At 37.8% G+C, this 27,639-nt stretch overlaps 2 protein-coding genes and 2 pseudogenes across 4 annotated transcripts; 1 reads left to right on the top strand and 3 right to left on the bottom strand.

Moving 5' to 3' along the window:
- Positions 1 to 258: 258 nt before the first annotated feature.
- On the top strand, positions 259 to 4,163 carry LOC143627046 (uncharacterized; annotated as a pseudogene).
- Positions 4,164 to 5,099: 936 nt separating this feature from the next.
- LOC143627019 (heat stress transcription factor B-2a-like) lies at positions 5,100 to 7,511 on the bottom strand. 2 transcript variants are annotated; one of them, XR_013152528.1, is made up of 3 exons: positions 7,259 to 7,511; positions 5,182 to 6,061; positions 5,100 to 5,149 (listed from the first exon to the last, which is right to left on the bottom strand). XR_013152528.1 is itself a non-coding variant. In XM_077096926.1 (2 exons), exons 1-2 carry the CDS (start codon positions 7,472 to 7,474, stop codon positions 5,267 to 5,269), a joined length of 1,011 nt encoding a protein of 336 aa, XP_076953041.1. In that variant the 5' UTR covers positions 7,475 to 7,511; the 3' UTR covers positions 5,105 to 5,266. The 2 variants fall into 2 exon arrangements, 1 of the variants encoding a protein (XP_076953041.1); XM_077096926.1 differs by having other exon boundaries at positions 5,105 to 6,061.
- Positions 7,512 to 12,805: 5,294 nt separating this feature from the next.
- LOC143627018 (uncharacterized) lies at positions 12,806 to 14,428 on the bottom strand. Its single transcript, XM_077096925.1, has 2 exons — positions 14,012 to 14,428; positions 12,806 to 13,151 (listed from the first exon to the last, which is right to left on the bottom strand). The coding sequence occupies exons 1-2, from the start codon at positions 14,388 to 14,390 to the stop codon at positions 12,931 to 12,933; spliced, it is 600 nt and encodes a 199-aa protein (XP_076953040.1). The 5' UTR covers positions 14,391 to 14,428; the 3' UTR covers positions 12,806 to 12,930.
- Positions 14,429 to 24,699: 10,271 nt separating this feature from the next.
- LOC143627044 (protein NETWORKED 3A pseudogene) lies at positions 24,700 to 26,508 on the bottom strand (annotated as a pseudogene). The gene is made up of 2 exons (XR_013152530.1): positions 26,421 to 26,508; positions 24,700 to 25,259 (listed from the first exon to the last, which is right to left on the bottom strand). The product of XR_013152530.1 is annotated as a protein NETWORKED 3A pseudogene (transcript).
- Positions 26,509 to 27,639: the final 1,131 nt, after the last annotated feature.

Genomic DNA, 27,639 nt, shown 5'->3' with positions numbered 1-27,639 from the left:
CTCCTTCATCTCTCACTTTCAAGGTCATTATTGTCAAATCCATTCAAACTTGTTTGACCACTCATCTCAAAAGACTTTCTTCCACTTCAAACGACGCCGTTTCACCTCACACTACACAAGACAAATATTATTATTAATTAATAATTTATATTTTACTTTTTATATTGTGTAATAAATACTTTCATTGCTTCATCTTCCCCAAACACTCTCCATGATAAAACCCCTTCAAAATTTGTAAAAAAAAATAAGTTATTACAAATGGAGTTCAACTTCAACTTCAAGGTTTTTCATCTCTCATGCATAATATTATTATTATCCTTCACCATTATTATCAATGTATCCATTGATGAACAAACCCTTGAAACAAACACCTTAACATCTCTCAAAACCACATTCTCCCTCACAAAATGGGACCTCACAACCCCACATTGTCAATGGGAAGGTGTCACTTGTCAACTCAACCGAGTCACCTCACTCGTCCTCCCAACTCACTCACTCACTCAAAGGCCCACTTCCCATTTCACTCTTCAATCTCACCATTCTCATAACCTTAGACCTCTCATCCAACCAACTCTCCGGCAACATTCCACCAATCATATCTCAACTCCATCAACTCCGAGTCCTCAAACTCGGTAACAACCAACTTTCCGGCGAGTTACCGAGTCAACTCACCGAGTTGACTCAGTTACAAGTTCTCGAACTCGGACCCAATTTTTTTACTGGGGTACTTACTCCTAACATTAAAAGATTAACAAACTTAGAGGCTTTAGACTTCTCCTCCAACTCATTAACCGGAGTCCTCCCATTGGAACTCGGCCGGCTCACAAAACTCCGGTCCCTCGGTCTCGGTAACAATTTATTATCCGGTTTTTTACCACCGTCACTTTTTACAGAACTCACCAACTTAATATTCCTAGACATTGCCAACAACTCATTATCCGGTCCACTCCCAAACCAACTCGGTAACTTAATAAACCTAACCGATCTTTTCATCGGTATTAACCGTTTCACCGGTCCGATCCCGAAAGAACTCGGTAACTTAAAAAAGTTACAAAATTTTTACTCCCCATCTTGTTTACTCCAAGGCCCATTACCCGAAACACTTGGTAACTTAACATCCTTAACAAAATTAGATCTTTCTTATAACCCATTAAAATGCTCAATCCCATCATCCTTTGGTCAACTCCAAAGTTTGACCATTTTAAACCTCGTATACTCCGAGCTCAACGGCTCTATACCTCGTGAGCTAGGAAACTGTCGGAGCCTTAAAACGTTAATGTTGTCTTTTAATATGTTGTCTGGGGTTTTACCAGAAGAGTTATCTAACCCTCCGATGTTGTCGTTTTCAATCGAAAGTAACCATTTTTCGGGTCCGGTTCCGGGTTGGATCGGGAAGTGGGATCGGGTTAACTCGGTCTTGTTGTCGGGTAATCGGTTTACGGGCCGGGTGGTTCCGGAACTTGGGAATTGCTCAATTCTTAGTGTTTTGGGGTTAAGTCATAATTTGTTAACCGGGTTTGTTCCTAAGGAGATTTGTAACGCGGGTTTGTTAACCGAGCTTGATGTCGAAAATAATATGCTTTCGGGTATTATCGGTGACACGTTTACGGGTTGTGGGAGTTTAACTCAGTTGATGATGTCTGGTAATAATATTATTGGGGGTATACCTGATTATTTAGGTAACCTTCCGTTAATAGCTCTTGATCTTGACTCGAATATGTTAAACGGATCGATTCCGGTTAGTTTATGGAACTCGACGACGTTAATGGAGTTTTCGGCAGGTAATAATGATCTATCGGGTACTCTTGGTGAAGAAGTTGGGAATGCTGTTGTGTTAGAAAGATTGATTTTGAATAATAATCGGTTAACGGGTGGAATCCCGAAGAAAATCGGTAATTTGGGTTCGCTTTCGGTTTTGAATTTGAATTCGAATAATTTCAGGGGTTCAATTCCGGGTGAGATTGGGAAATGTGGTTTTCTTACTACATTGGATCTTGGTAACAATAGTTTAAACGGGTCGATACCGGTTGAGATCACGGTTTTGTATCAGTTACAGTGTTTGGTGCTTTCGAATAATGAGCTTTCGGGTTCAATCCCGGGTGGGTCGAAGTATTTTCGAGAAGTGGGTATACCCGACTCGAGTTTTGTTCAGCATCACGGGTTGTATGATCTTTCGCGTAATCGGTTGACGCGTTCGGTTCCGGATGAGTTGGGGATTGTTTGGTTGTGGTGGATCTTTTGCTTAATGATAACATGCTTTCCGGTGAGTTACCGGAATCTTTAGCGAAGTTAACGAATCTCATGACGTTGGATTTATCAAACAATGCGTTATCCGGTAACCTACCGTTGGAGTTTAGCCGGTCTGTTAAGCTTCAAGGGTTGTATTTGGGGAATAATAATCTTACCGGGAGTATACCGCCTGAATTAGGCGAACTCCTCGGTTTGGTTAAGCTAAACTTGACTGAAAACCGGTTTTCGGGTTCGATTCCATCCACATTCGGAAACTTAACCGGGCTGACTCATTTGGATGTAAGTAATAATAAGCTTGAAGGTGAACTACCTTCAACTGTTTCAAACATGGCGAATCTTGTCGGGCTGTTTCTACAACAAAACCGGTTATCGGGCTGTGTAAACTGGCTGTTTATCAGGTCATCCGAGTGGCGGATTGAAGTTTTGAATTTGAGTAATAATCTGTTTTCGGGTGTATTACCCGAAGCGTTAGGCAACGTGCCGTATTTGACTTCTTTGGATCTTCACGGGAACTCGTTTACCGGTGAGATTCCATCGGGTATCGGGAATCTGATGCAACTCGAGTCTTTAGATTTCTCGGATAATAAGTTTTCGGGTCGAATTCCCGATAGTCTTTGTGGGGTTTCCAATATTAACAACATGAATTTGGCCCGAAACAGATTGGAAGGCCCGGTTCCGAAAACCGGGATATGCATAAACATGTCAAGAATTTCGTTATCCGGGAACAAAGAGTTGTGTGGTGGGGTTCTTGGTTTACAATGTCCGGGTTCGGGTTTCCAACAAGGGTCTAAATTTTTCAACATTTGGTCGCTGGCTTCGATGGTTATCGCGACGTTGTTAGTCACAGTGTTTATAACGATCGTGGCAATAAAACGAATTCGCAGAATAAAGAAAAAGCCCGACTGTGAAAGTCTCGATGTTAATAATAACAGCTCGGTCGATTATTATCTGAGTAGCAGCCGATCGAAAGAATCGTTAAGTATTAATGTAGCCATGTTTGAACAGGTCCTTGTGAAGTTAACTCTTGCAGACATTCTAACAGCCACCAATAATGTTTGTAAATCAAAGATTGTCGGTACGATGGGTTCGGTACGGTTTACAAAGCTCGGTTACCAGACGGGAAAATCGTTGCGGTCAAGAAACTTAACCAGTCAAAGTCACAAGGTCAACGCGAGTTTTTGGCGGAGATGGAGACGTTGGGTAAAGTTAAGCATAGAAATCTTGTGTCGTTGCTCGGTTATTGTTCGTTTGGTGAAGAGAAGCTGCTCGTGTATGACTACATGGCTAATGGAAGTTTGGACCATTGGCTAAGAACCCGGACCGGGGACATGGAGATTTTGACGTGGGCTAAACGGTTCAAGATTGCAGTCGGTGCAGCTCGTGGGTTAGCCTTTCTGCATCACGGGTTTATTCCACATATTATTCATAGAGATATTAAAGCAAGCAACATTTTGTTAAATGAAGATTTTGTTCCGAAAGTTGCTGATTTTGGGCTTGCGAGGTTGATAAGTGCGTGTGAGACGCACGTGAGTACAGATTTGGCGGGAACGTTTGGTTATATACCGCCCGAGTATGGTCAAAGTTGGCGGGCAACGACCAAGGGTGATGTTTATAGCTTTGGAGTGATACTTCTTGAGCTCGTGACCGGGAAGGAGCCAACCGGGCTCGAGTTTAAAGATGTGGAAGGTGGGAATTTGGTGGGGTGGGTTTGCTATAAGATCAAGAAAGGACAGGCCGTTGACGTGCTTGATCCAACGGTTGTTGATGCTGGTTCGAAGCCCGTGATGCTTCAGACGCTTCAAGTCGCAGCGAGTTGTGTGTCGGAAAATCCGGTTAATCGGCCCAGTATGCTTCATGTGCTTAAGTTCTTGAAAGGAATCCAAACATGAGGTTTTGTAGAGTTCTTTCTAAAGAGCAATGGTTCATGTTTGTAAGCACTATGTTTCTATTTATCAAGAAAAAGAAGTTTTATTTATTTGAATTTGTTTTACAGATTAAACAAATTAGAGTTTTACCTAATGGCAGTTTCTCTATAATATTAAGTGAATTAAACAAAACATCATGTTATTGGGTTTAGCCCATTTAAGTTAAGCCCATCTCAGGAATGGCCCAATAGTTAACTAGTTATTTTCCTGGTTAGTTAATAGTGAAGTGGGTATTTTGGATGACCCAATTCTTAATTTATTCATTAGTAGTGTTTACGTTGTTGAAATGAAAGGCAAACAGACAACAAGCTATGTTGCAAGCCTTTTTTCTGAATAACAAAACTAAGTTGTTTAAAAATTACGATCCTAAATTGGAAAGTTCGGGTACTTGAATGGTTAGCGACACTTCTTTGTTATTTACTTTCGTGTTATGTATTGTTATACCTTTAGTGTAAGCTATGTAAACCCTAGTTCTTTGATTCAATTTGAATGAAATGAATCGAGTCTACCGTCCTTATAATTTATCTCTTAATCTTTTGTTTAAACATACCCGAAAGGTCAAAATGTGATAGCGTAACAAACCAGGGGCCAAATCATTAGTTTGTTAACATGTTGTACTTAACCACTTCGACGTCATTGAATGGTATTGACCGATTCGAGAATTATCTCCCCCTTTGATGTATTCTTCATGAATTATACTAATTTCATCTTTATTAGCTACAAATGTTATGTTGATAAATGATAAAAGAGAACAATAGCTATTCTATTTACACCAAATGTTGACCTATAGTTACAAATATAAAGTAGTTAACAATTGGGATAAATTAAGCAACACAAAACTATAAAATTAAATCCATTGAGAAACAACTTTAACTTTATAAAACTATAACATACAAGATTCACACTTTATTGTAAAATTTTGACCTTTTAACAAAAGTAAATCTAATTCAACTAAAAGGCCAAAAGTCCAATAGCTTCTGCTACATGATATGTGAACTTTTAGTACCACATTTACACACTTTAACCTTTGATTTCCAAAATCAAAACTCAAGTCTTCAAAGTTCAATCTACCTACACAGTACACACTACTCCTACATCTGATCCGACCGCTCACATTCCTTCATCGTCGACGAAGAATCATGATTATCGACACTACCACCGCTCTCCTTACGATCCAACGACTCTGACTTAACGTCTACTCCAGGCTGCTGAAGCTGCAGATCATTATACTGACCTCCCGCTTCATCCCTCAACCGTTTCATCCCTATAGCTACACCGAATAATCTAGGGCAGATCAAATCACCCGCCATTGATTCTACAAGATTCCCACCGTTACCAACACACTCCTCGGCTAGCCGCTTCAATGGTAACAAGTCTAGCGCTTCAATGCCCGTCCTCGCCACCTGCTGGGATGGTTGCTGTGAACTACTAACTTCAGACGGTTTATCCGTCGAGTAACCAGACATCATCTCATATATATTAGAGCATAAACTCTTCATCTGACTCAACTCTTTATTCAGTTGAACATTCTCTTTCTTTAACCTCTCATTCTCACCAACAAGCTCCGCGTTACATCCTCCTCCGTTGCTTCCTCCGTTAACCGTCGTTTCGTAATTCAAACTAGCCGCAGCGACTCGAGACGAGTTAGACGACAGGACTTGCTCCTCGCCCGAATCGCTAGCGGAAACCGTTCTGACTGGCGGAGACAGCAACGCTGCAACGGTAACCACAGGCGTAGCTACAACGGCTACCTCCGGAGCAGGTGGTTGTGACGGTGAAGCAATTGCGATCTTTCGTCGTTGTATATCGCTTAACAACCGCTTCTCGCCTCTACGGAAACAGTCATTAGAGAACTCCCATCGATCAGGCACCGCCTTCCTAAATCCCTATCAAATATCAAAACAATTTTAATTAAAAAAATATCTATCCATAATTTAGTGGTGTGCAAGAAACCGAAAAAACCGATCCGAAGCCCAAAAACCTGAAAAATCCAAACCGAAACAAAAACATATAGTTCGGTTTTATGTTTTTGTAAAAAACCGAACTAACGATTCGGTTTTGGTTTTGCATGTAATAAAAACTGAAAATACCGTACTAAACCGAATTTCTAGATTTTTATATTTTTAATTTAAGTAATTTATAAAAATTTAATACATATGTAATAAAAATATTTTTGGTAAAATCTATAATAGTCTGTTAGTTAACTATTAACAAAATTATTTATATTCAAATTAACAAAATTATTTATACCTAAATTCATTATTTTCGACAAATTTCTTTTCAACCTAAAAATTTGCAAGCTCAAATGACCAAAAACCGAGAAACTGAACAGTTTCAAAAACGCGAGAACCAAAGTTTTGGTTTTCTGTTTGGTTTTAGCCCAAAACTGCACCGAACCGTACCACGCACACCCTGCCACATCCAAATGGTTATAAGGGGTGAGATCCTATATAAAGATTAGGGGTGCAAACGAGCCGAGCTGCTCGCGAGCTACTCAAGATCGGCTCGTTAAAAAGCTTGAACAAGTCGAGCTCAAGCCTAAACATAAGCTCGTTTAATAAAACGAGCCCGAGCTTCACTTATCGAGCTCGAGCCGGCTCGTGAGCCTAAACGAGCCTGCCATTTATATAATTTTTTATAATATACATTTAATAATTATTAATATATATATATATATATCATGTTTTAAAAAATAACTAAATAGTATATATTATTTTATACAGAAAATTATAATAGAAAAAATATATAAAAATAATTACATTATTTAAAAAATAACTTATAAATGGTAAACGAGCCGAGCCTGAGCCGAGCTCGAGCTTGAAAATCTACTCACGAGCCGAGCTCGAGCACTATGTAAGTTAAACGAGCCGAGCTCGAGCTTGAGCTCGGCTCGTTTGCACCCCTAAGTCAAAGATAACCAACATAATACTAAACATACAAATAACTAGAGTAATTAATTATGTTACAAAAATTAAAATAACCTAATAATAATAATTCCTCTAGTTCAAAAGTTACATATCAATATAATTTGTATAACCTAGTTATTTGTACACTTCTCGCAATAAAAATCTGTTTTAGCTTACATAAGTATTGAGCTGGCGGACAAAGCTAGAGAAATTATTATGCTTAAAGTATTTAGGGAGCAGATCTTTCGCAAACTCAGTCGGGTTCCACACAATAAACGTGGATCCGTCATCGTTCCAGGAGATGACGTCATCGATGGTCTTATCTTCTACGAGCTGATACGTTTTGGTCAGAAACGGCGTCGGAACGGATCTACCGGCGTCATCTGGAGCCATGGGGTTATAAATACAGAAATCAAAGTAAATGAAATAATAATAATAATAATAATAATAATAATAATATTCCGGTGGTGGATAGGAGGAGAGAGAATGAATAAGAAGAGGAAGGAACTAGAAGGTACGCAAAAGACGAAAGTATTAGTATTTATGTTTATGTTTATGTTTATGTTTATGTGGCAAGTTGTTGATGGGTGGATCAAACAAACCCATTGGGATGGATGGATTATCAATTCAATCATGTTGGCAATGTCCATTTTGGTCGGCAGCAGCTCGTTTCTTCTATCTTATTTTAATTTTTTTTCCTTTTTTTTTTTCTGAACGGTGACTTTCACAGGTAAGTTATTATTGCGCGATCAAATCGCCCCATCATCCCACTAAGGCCAGCTATATTGACATGATCGGGATCTATGCTGGCGTTCAAGTTTGGCTTGGCGTTCCCGGTAAAACCCAGTTTGCTCACCTCGCCCGTGGGCACGACAAGTTTTAATGCTCTGGTAAATACTTTTTTTTTTACTAATTACTTAGATAATTTACTAGCATAAATTGGATATGGCTCCATAGTAGAGCACTTACTTTATTAGTGAGAGATAAAAAGTTTAAATCTTACTATCATTAATTTATATGAGAAATATGAGGGATGACTTTGGCTTGTTACAGGGTTCGAGTCCTGATCTCACATGGTTTTAGCGGCTCCCCGCTGTCGTGCCGTTTGGTGAGCGTGGTGGTCGGGTTTTATCCTGGGAATCCCTCAATAGGTGGACCGCGGGCGCTAGGGGCTTCGCTCGTCCGGACTCGTGGCCGGCTCGGACTACCTTTAGCCAATGGAGGCCGCATACGGAGTACCCGACGTTACTTAGTTGGTCGTTCCGAAAAAAAAGATCATTTACTGGCTAAGTTCACTGTATTAGGATATCGTCGCATTTTGATTCCGGAAAACTTTCACATAAGGTCAACGTTTATGAACATTCGTAAAAAAACATGACAGCGTGGTGAAGTAAAATTCGTTCAGTTCAAAGATCAAACTAGTGAACGTTATATACTCGTCTGGTCTCGCTTAGTCTCTCATCATCATATGTTGGCATCAAAACTAAATGAGAGGACAAAAATCGAAACTGGGCTACAAGAAACATTAAGGTAGCGTTTGGTATGAAGTAATGATAGGCGGAATGAAATGAATCATTTCAAATGAACGAAATAAAACATGTTTGGTTGTCATTCATCAATAGAATCAATCCTTCCTAAGGAATGCAATTCCTTACATATATAACATTTTTCATTCCTTAGTAAAAAATGGTTTAATTCATTCACTCTAGAAATAGAATGAAAAATGATTAATAATAATAATAATTACTCCTACTACTGTTATTATTATTACTTTATCATCATCATTATTATTTTATTATAATATAACTATTAAATGATAATTGTTATTATACTTTTATTACTATATTGCATTATCTTATTATCATTTTATTAATTGATAAAAATTTATGACTGAATAATTTACTATTTAACAAAAAGAACAATAATAATAATAATAATAATAATAATAATAATGTGATGATTCATTTTATTCCTATGTGATAACTAAATAAGACAATGAAATATTAATAATTCATTTCATTCCATTATTCTTTTGTCTATTTTATTACCTCATGCAAAATCTCTCATTGAATCGTATTATATTACTGGACCAATTAAATTCTGTCATTAAGTTACAATATATGTGTTATGTTATAACTTATAATTCATTTATTATCCGTTGAATACGAAAATACAAGCAAGATTTAAGAATTATAATTAACTAAATTAAAGCACTATTTGATAAATGCTAAAATAAGGACCACTATACCCACTAAACAACATGAATCGTAATTAACAAACAATTAGTAGTAATTCGGAAGAAAAAAACTTACCCAAACACCATAAATTAAAAATACATGTTGTAATATATTCGCTTGGTTGGTCCTTAGAAAAGCTTTTGTAACATAGGAAATCACATTTGACTATTTCAAAAACTTGAACATTTAGCTTTATGCCAAAAACTTGCAAGAAAAAAGCAATATAGGTTTCTTAGATGTTATTTTTACTTGTAATCAATGGCATCATACCTTGAAGGGCTATGAGAGACTATTATTTTCTTCTAAAATGCCACTCGTGAGTAAGAAACTAATATGTTTCGGCTGCATCTTAGTACCTTGCATCGTGGCTACCATGCTTGGCAGTACCAGTCAAGTATTAGCGGTTTACACAATAATGTTGCCACTTTATGCTTACACTTGGCAATTCCAGTCAAGTATTAGTGATTTACACACTAATGTTGTCACTTTATGCTTACATTTGGCAATTCCATTCAAGTATTAGTGATTTACACATTAATGTTATCACTTTATGCTTCATGGCCCCTACTATATTTATATTGTGAAAAAAGAATGTGTATAAAATTAGCCCCCTTGCTTTTTGGTTAAAACTAAACTACACAATTATGCTAGTATTGGTTGGATAGTCATTTAATGGTCACTTAAAGGCAACAATTATGAATTGAAAGGGATGTTGAGAGGAAGATGAAGTGTAGAGGCGATATCATTGAAGATGGAATTGAAGAAGATCCCCGGAATTTGTAAATTTAGCCTGAGGACTTAATGACCCATATAATTTAACGACGTTTCCCTGAAAATAATGAATTACCATTTTGTCCACTTAATATGTTTTATGTGTAATATATATATATATATGTATATATATATATATATATATATATATATATATATATATATTTAGAGGGATATTATTAGATAAGATATAATTAAAATCCTTAAATGAGTCAGTAAGTTTTAATAAACTATTAAAATACTATTTGGATATTTGATTATCAAGTAATTCACTTAGGGTTGTTTGTCAAACTTTACATCAGTAAGTGCTGAACCAGTAATAGATCTTAATAGTTAAGAGACATTAAGCCAGTAAGTGAGTTTTGAGTATGTCGATATGGTGGTGATTGGTTGTGAAAAAGGTGGTTTGTGTGGCATGCTAAGAGCTATGAATACATGTAAAGGGATAAATAGGTAATATTTTCTTTTAGCATCATCTTTGAAACTTAATGAATAAGTAGACCAATTCAGACGTGTGTAAATTAAATACATAAATTAAATACTGTTAATGATGAATGATTTAGATGCATCTTCTTAATAAAATCATCGAATCAATAAGATTTTATCAACAATTGAAGACTTCCATCTAATAATTATATGTAAGCATAAAAACTAAAAAAAAATTATATAAGTTTTTCTAAACTTACATAAAATAAGGAAACCTTTATATATCAACACCTTCAAGGAATTTACTCAGGGCTGAGGTCAACCTTCTTCAAACCCTAGTTTCATAAGCTTTAAGTTGGGAAAATTCTCAAAATGGCCCATTCATAGAGTGTGTTTCCAAGTTTATCCCCACTAATTCAAGTTTTCAATTTTGTCCCTTTGTTATCTAGTCGCCGACGACATGATAGCGAACACCGATGATGCGTTACTGAAACAAATAGGATAACAACACGTGGTCGGAATCTGTGTTGACGATGCGTTATGTTGCTAACGTAGGGTAGCGGCGATGCGTTATGTTGCTAACGTAGGGTACGGCGATGCGTTATGTTGCTAACGTAGGGTAGCAGCGATGCGTTATCACTAACACATCGTGGAACCCTTGTGTTGTCATAACAAGGTAGCAGCAACATAACGCATCGCCGCTACCCTACGTTAGCAACATAACGCATCGTCAACCCTATGTTATACGTAACGTAGGGTAGCAGCGATGCGTTATGTTGCTAACGTAACGTAGGGTAGCAGCGATACGTTATGTTGCTAACGTAGGGTAGCAGCGATGCGTTATCCACTAACGCATCGTCGACGACCTATTCCGGCCAGATTCCGGCCACATGTCGTTATTCTATTTGTTTCGGTAACACATCGTCGGTGTTCGCTATCATGTCGTCGGCGACGAGATAACAAGTAGACAAAGTTGGAAACTTGAATTATTAAGGATAATTTTGAAAACACATTCTTTAAATGGGCTATTATAGGAATTTTCCCTTTAAAGTTTGGTTGTTGGTCAAAGCCTTAAAGGCTAGGTCATTTTGACTCGATGCCGATGGTTTTAGTTTGATTTTTGTTTATAACTTGCTTTTTTTAGCAGCTAGATGTCACCCTACGGCCCTACCTGTCATACTCCATCTAAATCTAATCTACACTAAACTGAATTATTTCAACAAGTTATAGACGGGGCTCGAACCCTTCTAAAATTAGAATTTAAGAGTTAGAAAACTATGAATACACAACAAATGGTCCATGATTGACCTTAGGATATTTGCAAGATAAGAGTTTTCGTGTTATGTAGCACATATATGTGGACCTATGGAGCACGATTACCAACGCTATTCACAAGAGATATAAATAAAACATTTTGTTTAATACTTTAATGTATTAGATCAAACCTAGCAATGCACTTGAGGTAGGGCGATCAAGTGAACGCTTGCTTGTTACTTGGTTCGTTTAAAATCGAACCGAACCGAAAACCAAAACGAGCCAAAATCGAATTGAGTATTTTTCGATTTAACATCGAGCGATTTCGAACATTATTTATTTCTTTTTCACATTAAAATTTTCAATAAGAAACACATTTGAAGGTTATAAATTATATATTTTATAAATAATGTAGTGATTTTTAAACAAACGTGTAATAGATTATAATTTTTTATTAAAAGTAAGTTTGAAGTGAGATAAATTGATCATGTAAACAAACTTCTAGTATTCTAAAAACTTGAAGCGAACAAATAAAACTATAAAATTGACGGAATAGGAAAAAATTAAAGGGGTTAAAAATTGGCTCGTTTACATACCGAACCGAGCAGAACGGCTCGTTTTTAATCAAGCGATAAAACGAGCGAGCATTTTCCAAGAAATTTTCGAGCGAGCAACGAGCGTTGAGCGATTTGGACGGCCAGGTGTATTTATGACATGGATCGAGTAGAGATAAAAGGTAGAACTAACTTTATTTAGTTAAGTACTTAAGTGGGCAACTAATGTTCAATGCCCAAACTCATTTTCTGATTAGGCCCAAAAATGTAAAAGCCTAACTTCATTTGTGTAAAAATTGGTTTATCAAACCGAAACAAAGACAAAAGCTGAAAAGCTAATCAGTTAAGAGACTACAACAAACAAATATTTTGGTTTTAGTTTCGACAAGGGTTTAAAACCGAACCAAACCGCCCTATGCACACCCCTGACTACTGACTAAGTATCATCTATCTGTATGGGAGCTGCATTAAATCATCTTCCATATCATCTAACAGTTGCATAAACATTCAAGTTCTATTCATGTCACATAAACTTAAAATGTAATCCATTATGATGCATACACTTTCAAAGTTTTTTCCTTTTGTGACAAATAAACTTGTACTGATTCTACTCCAAATTGGTGTGCCGAGCTCGGATTTCATCAGGACTTTGGCCCAAAACCGAAACCAATTTGAAAACCACCATTTCAAACAACACAAACAATGCTCCTTCGTATACGCTCCCCATCGGCAGCAGCGATGCTCCTCTTTGTTCCCCATCCACACTGTCATCCGCCATTGTCTGCGCAGCTACATGTGCCACCACGCTCGCATACTTCACCGAAGATCCTGATATTAAAGGATGCACACATATTAGATGTATATTAGGATTGATTTGTAATTGGGGTTTGAATGGGTGGTTTGGTTTTCGAGTTTTTAAAAACCTTTAGGTCTCGGTTTTTGGGTTTGTGTTTTTTCGGTTTTGACTAGAGATGCAAACGAGGTGAGTCGCTCGCAGTCTACTTTAGCTCAAACCAAAAAAAGGTCAAAATGAGCCGAGATTTTTCGAGCTCGAGCCCAAGCCTCAAATAAAGCTTGTTTAGTTATCGAGCCAGAGCTCAATCTTCGTATAGGAAGCTCGTTTAGGCTCATCGAGTGTTAACGAGCCTTGTGTATTTTTAAGGTTTACCTCTTTTCGACTTCTATATATTAATTTAACACCACACTGTCGAGCTCTGGCCCATTTAAGGTACTACACGAGCTCGAACCGAGCTTAGACTTGTTTAAGGTGTTTCTCAGATAATACAAAAATAATTAAATTTTTGAAAAATTTACACACAAGCTGAGCTCGGGCTTAGCTTGGCTCGTTTACACTAGTTATGCCACTTGAAAATCTTTGGAAAATTTTTTGACAAAAAAATTAATGAATCAAGCTTAAATTCTTTTGCTTAGCTAATAATTATTTAATTAATATACACTCAAAGCTATATTATTTAGGTTACACTATATATTATTAAAATTTTATAATTAACATAAAGTTCAAAAGTAAAAAATGAAATCCGTGATTTCGGTTTGTTTCGGTTTTAATTACACATAAAACCAAAACCGTATCACAAGTTCAGTTTTTACAAAAACATAAAGTTGTTTGTTTATATTTGGGTTCATTTAATTCGGTTTGGTATTTTCGGTTTTATGCTCGTCTCCGATACCTGATTCCGGCTGGGCCGTGAGAACAAGCACCCGGGCACCATTCGCTCTCGCAACACCACAAATCGCATCAACAGTCGAGAACCCTCCAGGTCCAGCAGACACAATAAGCAGGTCATTGGATGATATAGGAGGGGTGTTCATATCTCCAACACAATGAGCAGATAAGCCAAGGTGAGCTAGTCTCATACACAAGGCTTTCATCATCAGACCTTCACGGCCTACGCCGTACACGAAGAGTTTGCCGCCACGGGATGCGGTGGAGGATATTTCGTCGACGGTGGTTTGGAGAGGAGATGTGGTGGTGAAGACGGAGTTGATTTGGTTGCATATTTTGGTGGCGAGTACGGATATTGAATCGTTGGTTGACTCCTCCTCCATTGATGAGCGTTGACGTGTGATTCCTTTAGCTGGGTTTCTTATCTGTTTGTGCACGTGCGTCTCACGAGGACAGTTCGGTTTGGTTATTGGGTGAAACCGAAATCGAAACTGAAGCTATCGGTTATTTTAAAATACCAATCGATCGATTTTCGGTTATTTTCGGTTTTTTTTTTTGTGCGGACATTACACAAAAAAAAAAAATAGAATACTTTATATATATTGAATTCAAAATACAAAAACAGGTAGCAAAATTTTTAATAAAAAACACTAAAAAGTTTCGCCCGAAACTTTATTCATTATTTTATTTATTTTCAAAGTTTAGACCCAATCTTTATCATCTTCATAATTTTCATCAACGTCAACGGTGTATTCTTTTGGTGCTTTGTTTCCGGTCATAATATCTTAAAAAAACACGTAGAAACATAGTTTCGATTAATCGGTTCGGTTCGGTTTTTTAAAAATGGATAGCCGAACCTAAACCCAAAAATTGGATTTTCAAATAACTAAAAAATTAACAGTCGGTTAATGCTTCGGTTCAGTTTTTTTGGTTTTCTGCTCACCCCTAACCGAATCAACCCGTAACCAAGCCGGTTTGACAACGATACTATGTATTCAAAAAAAGTTTTCCTTCGGGTTTGAATATTTTTGAGGAACGGGTGACCAATTGTCCATCACTGATGTTCAGAATTTTTCTATTTCCTTCTGGTTTGAATATTTTTGAGGAACGGATGACCAATTGTCCATCACTAACGTTCAAAATTTTTCTATTTCCTTCTGGTTTGAATATTTTTGAGGAACGGATGACCAATTGTCCATCACTAACATTCAGAATTTTTCTATCCAGTTTAGTTAAGCAGTTCGGGTTAAGTCTTCACATAAATATAACAAAATCAAATTAAAATACAACAAGTTAATGAAGGGGCTCAACAAGTTATTATATTTAATAGAAATATGGGTTAAGGTTCGTTGTCAAGGTTACTAAGGGTACGGTGTAAAGGTTACTATTGAGTTCAATGCCGAAATTTCTACGGGCACGATGCCGAAATACACAAATTTATATCACTATTTTTTTGTGCGGGATTAGCCGAGCCCGTTCCTCTTAATGTGTCTACGCCCTGGATACTATAGAAACTGGTTTGAAATCATTAGGGTCCAGAGTGTTATGCCTCTTCGAATACCATCATTTTCATTAAAAAATTTATATATAATAATTATTATTGTAGAAATTTATTTTTTTATTATAAGTAATATGCTTATTTAAACTCTTTTAAGGCTAATAAAGCTAAATTAAGTGTAGGCTGGACTCATTTCGTAAACAAGCTAATTTTAGGCTCAGGATTGGTCTGGAGTTAATTTGTATAAGCTCAATTTGATTCGAGCTTTTAACGAGCTTATCTCTAGTAGCTTACAAGCGTCTTTTGACTCATTTACACCTTTAGCCATCACATCACAAGAAATCATTCATTTATATTAAAGTTAGTAATATTCTTTTATAAGCTTTCACACCAAATCTGAGTTTTGTCCAATATTTATTGGTTTATATTTTGTTGTTTTTCTACAATGGCTGTCAAAATTGGCGGGTTGGGTCGGTCAAGGCCAAGGTCCAGATGGGTTTAGCTGATGTTTATTCGGGTCAAAACATGCCAACTTTTTAGAAAGAGTTATTTTGGTTCAGGTCAGAACGCACGACTCCTTTTATCCCAAGTGGAGGCATTAAACTGCAAATGCATGATTCAAAAGATTTATGAATAAAGATGTCATGTGAAATATATTTTTGTATATTTCATCAGTGTTCTAGATACAATTTAATAGTTTAAAGGGTCTGATAATGATCAAAATTGACTATTATGAATTACGTGTGTTGAAAATTGAAATAGTCAACAACTTGTATATATATTTCTTGACCATGTACATTGTACAAATATGGTGTCAACTTGTATAAACTTCAATAAGAATGAGCTTGATTTATCATGGCATGCCTATTGGTTCAGGGCTTCTTTCTCTTCCTCATCTTTGCAACTACAAACTTCTGTTTCAGTTGCTTGGAACCCGAGAGGCGCGCTCTTATACAGTTTAAAAACAGTCTTACATCAGATGGTACTAATCGACTATCGTCATGGACCGGAGACAACTGTTGTCGGTGGATCGGTGTGGGCTGCCATAACGCCACACGACACGTGATCAGCCTTGATCTCGGAACCAATGCTGATCAGCTAGAGGGAAACGAGTTGAGCTCGAGTTTGACCGAGTTGACTCATTTAAGCCACTTGGATTTAAGTGGGAATTCTTTTGGTAACAGCCCGGTTCCCGAGTTCATCGGGTTGATGACCCGGCTCGAGTATCTGAATCTTTCTTTCGCAGGCTTTTCGGGTGTTGTTACACATCAAATAGGAAAACTTTCGAGTTTGCGTGTACTTGATCTTGGTGATCATCATGGTGGTAGCCTGGAACTAGTTGTTGATGATTTTGCTTGGGTTTCGAGTCTTACGTCACTCGAGTATCTTGATTTAAGTCGAGTGAATGTTACGGGCGCACAAGATTTCGATAAGGTACTGTTTTATAAGACTCCTTCTTTACTAGAGTTACACGTGTCGAATTGCGAGCTTTCGAATGCTCATTTCGATAAAACTCATCTTGGAGATGCTAATCTTACGCTTTCGAGTATACGAACACTTGATCTTAGTTGGAATTTGTTTGAAGGAAAGTTACCAATATTTTTACAAAACTTGACTTCTTTAATGTTTCTTGATCTTTCAAACAACAAACTTAATTCTATAAGGAATATTACCAAATCATAAAGAATATTGCTACATCATTGCTCAATCTCAGCCATATGTATATTTAGAATGTATATAATTGTAATGATTGTGATCCTTGATTTTAGCTAGGACCATAGAATTAGCTCATTTCCTTTCCCAGTATTGTCTATATATTAAGTTTATATCAGTTAGTTTGTATCAATGAAATATATCAACCATACATTTCTTATATGGTAATCAGAGCCTTCACACTCCTTTTGAGTTTTTCGATCCAAAGCCATTCCACTACCTTTCTTTTTCGCTTCAAAACCCACTGTTCATCATGTCAACTTCTTCCACCATTATTGAGCTCTCTACCCACACTCACTTTCCATCAAACTAACAGCCACCAACTTTATCTCATGGCGCAAACAAGTTTTATCCACTCTCATGAGTCTCGAACTCGAGCAGTTCGTCGATGGCCGAACTGAACCCCCACCAAAAACACTTGAAGGAAAACCGAATCCTGCCTACCGTCTTTGGTTTCGCCAAGACCAAAACCTCCTCGGAGCACTTCTTGGAAGTTGTTCGGATACGATTCAACCAATCGTCTCCTCTGCTGAAACATCTCACCAGCTTTTCACACGTTTGACCGAGAGCTACGCTAGCGTCTCGCGATCTCGGATCATCTCGCTTCGCTCAAAACTTGCCACCCACACCAAAGGAACCAAACCTATTGCTGAATATCTCAATGAGATGAAAGCAATTGCTGACGAACTGGCCCTAGCCCACAAGCCGATTGATGATGATGACCTCATTGTTCATATCCTCACCCATTTAGGCGAAGATTATAAACCTATTACTGTTGCTCTAAAAATTCGAGATACACCCATGAGTTTTTCTGACTTCTATGAAAAGCTAGTAGATCATGAAAGATCTCTTCAACAATCTCATTCCACACCTCTTGTTACCACAGTTAACAGCACTCAAAAACAAACCCCACGTTCCTACCCTCGCCCCAACTATGGAACCTGGTCCTATAATAGGCCCAACTATTATGGCCCACGCAATAATCATTCTCCAAATCAGAATAGTGGCGCCACACAACATGCTCGTACTAACCGAAACAATTCTTTTTGCAATTTTTGCCAGATTCCAGGACATGAAACAAAAGACTGTCGGAAGCTCCAAAGGTTTTTACAAGAAAACAGTGTTGCTGTGAACTCGGCGGGGCCACATAACAACCCAACGGTAAACTCTTCAGTGTCAAGCTCCTCGCTACCCACATCACCTTTAATGTTTGATACCGGAGCGTCTCATCATGTCACACATGACCGGTCATGTTTACACAACCTCTCAAAATATGGTGGGCCCGATGAGATCGTGCTTGGGAATGGTAAAACTCTCTTTATCTCTCACACCGGCCATACTTCCATTCCCACCTCCACTCGCACATTATCTTTAAACAATGTTTTGCTTGTCCCTCATTTACGTAATCATCTCGTTTCGGTCGCTAAACTTTGCAAAACTAATAATGTTTCTGTTGAATTCTTTCCTTCTTATTTTATTGTTAAGGAACTTCGCAAGGGGGCACGACTCATGCGGGGAGTGAACATTAATGACGTCTATTATGCTTCATCGTATCCACAACAACCCATTCATCAACTCAACTCAAGCATCAAGACATCCGGATCGCTTCTCTCTTGGCACCACAAGTTTGAGCATCCCTCCATCAAAGTTCTAAAACTTTTGCTCAATAATTTAGGACTTGGTTATAATAAAATGTCAAATGTTTCTTTTCATTGTGATGCTTGTTCGTTAAATAAAAGTCATAAACAACCATTTGGAGAAAATTCATTTAAGGTTTCAAAACCACTCAAGCTTATTTACTCGGATGTTTGGGGTCCGGTTCAAACTTCAAATGATGGATGCACATACTATGTCATTTTTGTCGACTTTTACTCTAAATACACATGGCTTTACCCTATCAAGCGAAAATCAGATGTTGCAATCTTATTTCCACAATTCAAATCTCTAGTTGAAAAATTCTTTAAAATGCCGCTTGTGTCCCTCTTTTCCGACAATGGAGGCGAATACATTGGCTTGATTCCCTATCTTCAAAAGAATGGGATTTCTCACTTTACCACTCCCCCACACACTCCGGAACAAAATGGTGTCGCCGAAAGACGCCACCGACATATTGTTGAAACCGGATTATCCTTACTTCACCATGCAAACTTGCCACTCAACTTTTGGTCTCATGCTTTTCAAATAGCAGTTTATCTTATCTACCCACTACCCACACAAATCTTAAATTTCAAGTCGCCTTATGAACGACTATACAAAATTCAACCAACCTACACAAAACTAAAACCATTTGATTGTCTATGTTTCCCGTGGTTGCGACCGTATGCCTCATCCAAGCTCCATCCGCGCTCCATCAAGTGCATCTTTCTCGGTTACTCCGCCTCTAAGTCGGCTTATAAATGCTATGATCCCGCCTCAAACCGTCTCTATCACTCTCGTCATGTTGAATTCATTGACCATATTTTTTCATTCACCGCACATGGTACCCATATAAATTCCCTTCCTACACCCGAAACATTTATACCTACTAAAAAAAGAAAACCAAAACCTCATACTATACCCAACCCTTACGCATCACCTTTGCATGTTCATGCACATGCTTCACATCCTATGCAACCAAGCCCCACTTCCACTCCACTACCTACTGACAATAACACCATTCCTTCCATTACAGAATCCTTGAATCCATCTACTCCCACACCTTCCTCACTATCAGCCTCCTCACCGGAAACCATCTCATCCATTATCACCCCTCAAACCAACATCACACCGCCTCTCTCTCAAACTGCCACACATGATGCAAACATTTCCTCTCCATCCCTACCACCACCTCCACCCTCTACACGCCCTCAACGAGACCATAAACCCAATCCTAAATACTATAACTCCAATACCGTAAACACCACCACTCTTCACCCGCTCCCACCTACCCTTGAACCCACCACTCATATTCAAGCTTCTAAAGACCCGCAATGGCGCAATGCAATGAATGAGGAATTCAACGCACTCATTCAAAATCAAACATGGGAGCTTGTACCCGCGACCTCTCATACACCCATTGGTTGTAAATGGGTTTTCCGGATCAAACGTAACTCTGACGGTTCCATTGCAAAATACAAGGCTCGTCTTGTAGCGAAAGGCTTTCTCCAAGAACACGGGAAGAACTACTTTGATACGTTTAGTCCCGTCACTAAACCCATCACCATTCGCACCGTTCTCTCTATTGCACTGTCCAACAATTGGTCATTGCGACAACTAGATGTTAACAATGCTTTCCTTCATGGCACTCTTCATGAGGAGGTTTTCATGACTCAGCCACCGGGTTACATAGATTCTCAATACCCACATCATATTTGCAAACTCAAAAAGTCTTTATATGGCTTAAAACAAGCTCCACGCGCTTGGTACATTGAGCTCACTCAATTTCTTCTTCGCTTTGGATTTCGTAAATCTTTAGCCGATGCCTCTCTTTTTATATACCAACATCAAACAATAACTTGTTATTTCATGGTCTATGTGGATGACATAGTCCTTACGGGAAATGATTCACATTTTCTCGATCACTTCATTAGGTCTTTAAGCCAAAAATTCTCCCTCAAGGATCTTGGCATGCTTCATCAGTTTCTGGGTGTTAAGGTTATTCCTACACCTACAGGTCTTTTCTTGTCGCAACATCGCTACATTCAAGATATTCTACAACAGTTTCACATGGATGGTGCAAAGGATGTCACGACACCTCTTAGTGCCACCGAACCCTTATCGCATATCGACTCATCTCCTTCGGTGGATGCAACTCCTTTCCGGAAACTTGTAGGGTCACTTCAATACCTCGCATTCACTCGACCGGACATTTCATATGCCATTAACAAGTTGTCTCAATTCATGCACAGTCTGCGCCAAACACACTGGCAGGCTCTCAAACAAGTCCTTCGATATCTTAAAGGCACCATCCATCATGGCCTCTTCCTCAATCGCAATTCCGCTCTCACTCTCTCAGCCTTTTCCGACTCTGACTAGGGGGGTGTAAATGACGTCGGTAGGTCAACCACTGCATACATTCTTTATCTTGGTACAAACATCATTTCATGGAAGTCCACTCGCCAAAAATCAGTTTCCCGCTCCTCTACGGAAGCGGAATACAAGGCCTTAGCAAATGCTTCTGCTGAACTCATATGGACAAAGAACTTACTACATGAACTGGGTCTCACTACAACTCAAACACCGACATTGTTTTGCGACAATACGGGAGCGACATACCTTTGTGCCAATCCCGTGTATCATTCCCGAATGAAGCACATCGCTCTTGACTATCATTTTGTTCGGGAACAAGTCTCCGCTGGTAAATTAAGGGTCCTTCACATCAGCTCACAAGATCAACTTGCGGACATGCTCACCAAACCGTTGGCACGCGCACCTTTTCTTCGAAATCGATCCAAGATCGGAGTATCCGATGGATCCTCCATCTTGCGGGGGCGTATAAGGAATATTACCAAATCATAATCAAATCATAAAGAATATTGCTACATCATTGCTCAATCTCAGCCATATGTATATTTAGAATGTATATAATTGTAATGATTGTGATCCTTGATTTTAGCTAGGACCATAGAATTAGCTCATTTCTTTTCCCAGTATTGTCTATATATTAACTTTGTATCAGTTAGTTTGTATCAATGAAATATATCAACCATACATTTCTTATAAATTCCACTATTCCTTTTATGAAAAACATTGTTGAGCTAAATCTTGCAAGCAATGGATTCGCGGGTATGCAAGAAACCGGGGTGTGGAGGCTTTGCGAGTTAAAACATTTGGATCTTTCTTTTAATTACATGGAAGGCCGACTCACCACACGTCTGGCTGCAGCCGGTATGGACTCGAGAGACTGCTTTTAAGCGAGAACAAGTTAATTGGCGACATCCCGACGTCTCTAGGAAGGCTTACAGCCTTAAAAGTATTGTATCTTGATTACAACTTGTTGACAGGACCCATTCCGGAATCTATAGGAAACTTAACGAGTTTAACGGAGTTAGTTCTAACGGGAAGCCAATTAATGGGTTCGATTCCTTCGTCACTAGGAAATCTAGTGTTGTTACGACGACTAGATTTATCCAAAAACTTGTTAAAGGGGACGATTCCATTTTCCATCGGATGGTTATTGAATCTAGAGATCTTGTATTTGAACTTCAATTCATTGTCTTCAATACCATTATCCATAGGAAACATGTCACAGCTTCAGTTTCTTGATTTATCGTCAAACTTATTACACGGGTCTGTTCCGGATTCCATTGGACAGCTTTCGAAACTTCGGTTTCTTGATATATCCAACAACTCTTTATCTGGTGTAGTCACCGAAGCACATTTTGCAAACACATCAAACTTAATACATTTGGCTGCAACCTCAAACTACTTTTTGAACTTTGGGATTTCACCAGATTGGACACCGCCTTTTCAAATAAGAAACGTCATGCTCGGATCTTGCAAAATTGAATCAGAACTTCCTCCATGGATTCAAACACAAAAGAATCTGACAATTCTGATCCTTTCAAACACTAGCATTTACGGACCGCTTCCTAACTGGCTTCACGAGCTACCTGTTATTCCGATACTGGATCTCTCCCATAACTTTCTCAACGGGCTGCTGACAAATCTTCCATACAACCAGACACCCAAGCCAGCCGATCCAACGGAGCCATTAGGGCCTTCTATGGAACGGTTGGCGGACTATGCAAGAGTGTCAAGACTGTTGCTTCTTAGGAACAACCTTTTCAATGGGTCGATTCCAGATTCGTTATGTAACGTTACCGATTTAGTCATCCTCGATCTTTTTTAGAAACATGTTGTCCGGGAATCTTCTAGATTGTTTCGGAAACTTCAGTGAAATGATGGTCATGATATTAAGTTCCAACCGGCTGTCGGGGATCATTCCAAGCTCTCTAAGATCACTTGATTCGTCCATAAGATGGTTACATCTAAACAACAATACTTTCCATGGCGAACTTCCAGAAACGCTATCGAATTGCACAAGTTTAGACGTTTTGGATTTAGGGGAAAACGGATTCTCTGGAAGCATACCACCGAAATGGATCGGAGAAAATATCAAATCCCTGGTTGTCCTCAGGCTACATAACAACAACTTCACCGGCCAAATTCCCGAACAATTGTGTCAAAACTCACAACTTCAAATCATGGATTTTGGAGTAAACAATCTATCAGGGTCGATCCATCGATGTTTCGAAAGCTTGCGAGGGATGACTGGAGGCGACTCCAACCTATATTTCTTCGGCGGGTTTGAGCAGAGTTTGATCCAGATAATGAGAGGAGTACCACTTGAGTATACAACCATAATGAGCTACGTTGTCAACATGGACCTTTCGAATAATAATCTGGCTGGAGAAATACCCGAGGGCTTGACGTATCTTTCAGGATTGCTCGGTCTTAACTTGTCGAACAATCATCTCACCGGCAGGATTCCTGATAAAATCGGAAACTTGAGTTCGTTAATGTCCCTTGATCTTTCTGCAAACAATCTTTCAGGGATGATCCCGCAGAGTCTGTCGTCTTTGACTTTTCTTAGCCACTTGAACTTGTCATACAACAACTTATCGGGGCGGATACCAACTGGAATGCAACTCCAGACACTCGTGGAACCTTGGATATATGCTGGCAATAACGGGCTTTGTGGAAGTCCATTACCGAAGAGTTGCAGCCGTACTGATCAAGTCGAAGAAGATGAATACAATGACGATGACGATCATGATGATAATGTCGAGAAGATATGGATTTACGCTGTATCAAGCGGTTTCACGACGGGGTTTATTGGGATTTTGGGAGTTGTGGTGTTTGTCAAGAGATGGAGACTTGCACTTTTCAAGTTGTGGCGGGTTACATAGGTACCCGTGTACAATACAAGTTTAACAAATGTAATTTTATAAGTACAAAACATTCAAAATTTCGACAACTGTTATTGATTTAAGAACGTAATTGTATCATAACGATCATACTATAAGAAAATCTATTAACCTTTAATAATTAAGCGCAATACAGTAAAAAATAAACTTATCATATATTGTTAATAGAATAATGATTTACATTTAAATTACCAGAACTAAAAAAGAAACTCGTGTACTACATGAACTGAATAAATAATATAATGTGAAGATAAAAAATATATGCAAATTTTTAAAAACGGTTATTTTGATTCAGGTCAGAACATGTAACTTTTTATCACTCATCTGGTAACACCAGGCTCTGCTCTCCTAGGAGGAGGAATTAAACTGCAAAAAGGATGCAAATCCAGTAATTACATCACTATGTAAAATTCATACATGTTACATGATGTATGTCACAAACATTCGAACGGGTCAAAACTATATTCGACCCGAACCCGTTACTCAAACCACTCAACTAGCACATATGCTACCACTTTCAACCAAAACACTAATGTGGTATATGATCTATCTACAAAATGAACATTACACTAGTCACAAAAACATCTTTTCCCAAAATACCCTTGAGAAAATGCTACCACTATTAACCTGCATTTTGTAAGCACGTATCTTTCTAAGGTTTAAATTCTCTTGCTTGATAAAATCCACACAAAAACTCAACTGTCTTATTACTTCTCTTTTCTCTTCATCTTTTTCAACCAACATTATCTTTTGAATCTTGTTTTCTTCTTTCAATCTATCAATTTCTTCCATAAGATTCATAACCTCGCGTGTTTGATGATCATCGGTCTCAGATTCATTAGACTCATGATCATGACACAAGTCAACTGACTCAGAATAACTGTCGTACGATTTGTCCTCATCAGTGATCGGTCGAAAAGTTTGGTGCTGGGTAAAAAGGCGAGTACTTGAGTCGAAGCCAAACTTGGTGGCTTTATCATAGTGTAGAGCTAGTGCCCGTTGGGTTCGGTATGAATCCTCGATTAGCTTGATAAGCTCGGGTCGTTTGGTGTAGTACATTTCTGCGCGTTTTGCAAAAGAATCTGCTTCTTGGTCTATCAAGTTCAGCATGGATTCTGTCTTTTCATCTAGCTCTGTGAACCATCATTTATATCATTAGTCATTAATTGCAAGTACTATATGGGTGTGCATGAATCGAAATAACAAAACCAAAACAAAATCGACGTTTTGGTTTTAATGTTTTTGTAAAAACCGAAATTTGGTTTGGTTTCTGTTTTGGGTGCAAGTGTGTAACTATAAGTCTGTAAACCGAAAACGACAGTTTGGCTTTAATGTTTAGTAAAAACCAAAATTTCAGTTCGGTTTTGCTTGTAACTAAAACTGAAAAAACCGAATCAAACTTTTCGATTTATATTTTTAAGTACTGTAAACCGAAATAACCAAGCTGGGAAAAAAACGACAGTTTGGTTTTAATGTTTAGTTAATACCAAAATTTCGGTTCGGTTTTGCGTGTAACTAAAACTGAAAAAACCAAATCAAATTTCGGTTCGGTTTTGCGTGTAACTAAAATTTTAAGTAATTTGTAGTAGTTTAATATATAGTTTAACCCAAATACGTTAACTAACAAAAAAAATTATGCCCAAATTCGTTATTTCTGGCCAACGTTTTCTTTTCTACCCAAGACAAACCAGAAACCCAAAAAACCAAAAGCTAATGGTTTTCAAAAACCGACATTTCGGTTTCAGCCCAAAACTCTCAAGCCCAAATGGCAAAACCGAAAAAACAAAGAACCAAAAATACCAAAACAGGACTGTTTTCAAACAACGCAAAACCCACATTTTGGTTTTTGGTTCGGTTTAGCCCAAAACCGAACCACCCATAAGAAGAAACAATGAATCCAAACACAAAAACTTACATATTTATATCTTTTATTTTAAGTTTTAAGTAATTTATATTACTTTAATATATAATTTAACCAAAATATTTTTAGCCCAAATGTCCATTAATTATCCCATGTCTAAAATCAATTTATTATCAACTAACAAAAAAATTAGGCCCAAATTCATTTTTGCCATCTATTTTATCGGTCCAAAACTTTCAAGCCCAAATGTCAAACTCAAATCCAAAACCCGAAAAACGAAACCGTACAGTTTTCTCGGTTTTTGCCTAAAACCGAAACCAACCCGACCCATGCACACATTAAACCATAATGAACTGAAACAAGAGTTAAGAAGAAACAATGAATCTAAATTTCTAAACACAAGAATAATGGTATTGGTCATTGGTGTGTGTACCTTCAAGAGTTGACTTAAGCCATGAAGAGTTTCTTGTGATCATATTATTTTGACTCTCAAACCACCACAACTTCTTTAACCCCACCATTGTCTATTTACCAGAAACAATGAACAAGTTGGTATTGTTGAAACAGTTGAGGGATATAATAATAACGATATTTATATACTGAAGTGGTGAAGGGTATTTTCGTCCATGTGAAATATTGGACGAATTATATTGTGACACTTTGATTCAAAGAGTTTGAAGTTGATTGAGTTTACGATTACACCCCTGGTGGGCCCAGGTGAGGGTAGTATTGTTTTGTTATATAAAGCTAACAGACTAACGGTTGTTTGGAGCGTCTAATCCAAAAGAGGAAATAAACTATTTGTAAAATTTACCATTTTTTATGATTTAATATAAATTGGTAATTAGTATAATTAGTTACCAGCCAGTAGCGCAGTCAGAAACTTTTTCTTACGAGTTCTAAAAATTTCGAGAAGGGAACGACTGATTGTTTATTACTTAGATTTGGGTTTTCTACAGGTTCGATGTCAGAATACACTAATATATAACACTAAAACAAAATTTTGTACAGGTTCGACCGAACCCGTTCCCCTAAAGTATCTCCAATTGCACTAGGCATGGATATTTATGGAGTAAATTCTATGTTATACGTTAAAGAGGAAATAAACTATATGTAAAATTTACCATATAGTATCATTTTATATTATTGGTAATTAGTTACCATCAATATTTTCAATGGCACATGACATGGATATTTATGGAGTTATACATTCTAAAATGATAAATCAATTAACGAAATCTTACTAAGAATGAGGTAATAAATAGGTATTTGAGAGTATTTAAGTGATAAAAAATATAAAATTTAATCAACTTTTTTTGTCTACCATCACAATAAGGAAAAATAAAGACAAAAAAACAAAAAAATATTATAATAAGAAATGAGTTGTGTTTCTTTCTCTCTAGTTTACTTCCTGGGGTGCCGGTGGTGGATTTGGGGTGGCGCCATCAGTTGTCATCCAAAATGATTGCGCGATCACCCATTTTTTAAGGAGAAAGAGGGTTCGATTGAGCCATCTAAAGGAAGGTTTGAGAAAAACTGATGGAGCACAGACGATTTGTGTGAATGACAAGTGTCCAAAAAAACCCTGTTTTATTAGAATAGTAAATCTAACAGCATGTATTATTGTTAACAATGCATCAAATTAGCTTTAA

The sequence above is a fragment of the Bidens hawaiensis genome, unplaced genomic scaffold, assembly GCF_021521415.1.
Source record: "Bidens hawaiensis isolate Kalapana, Puna unplaced genomic scaffold, B.hawaiensis_p1.1 tig00004595_1, whole genome shotgun sequence".
NCBI classification, from domain to species: Eukaryota; Viridiplantae; Streptophyta; class Magnoliopsida; order Asterales; family Asteraceae; genus Bidens; species Bidens hawaiensis.
Note: the sequence above shows the minus strand (reverse complement) of the source record. Positions and strands in the feature narration are given on the sequence as shown.

Excerpts from the sequence above, each read along its gene's own strand:
- LOC143627019 (XM_077096926.1), bottom strand. The coding sequence starts at position 7,474 with ATGGCTCCAGATGACGCCGGTAGATCCGTTCCGACGCCGTTTCTGACC. Across the intron at positions 6,062-7,258 it reads TCCGCCAGCTCAATACTTAT|GGATTTAGGAAGGCGGTGCC; the intron begins GTAAGCTAAAAC and ends GATATTTGATAG.
- LOC143627018 (XM_077096925.1), bottom strand. The coding sequence starts at position 14,390 with ATGGAGGAGGAGTCAACCAACGATTCAATATCCGTACTCGCCACCAAA. Across the intron at positions 13,152-14,011 it reads CACGGCCCAGCCGGAATCAG|GATCTTCGGTGAAGTATGCG; the intron begins GTATCGGAGACG and ends CTTTAATATCAG.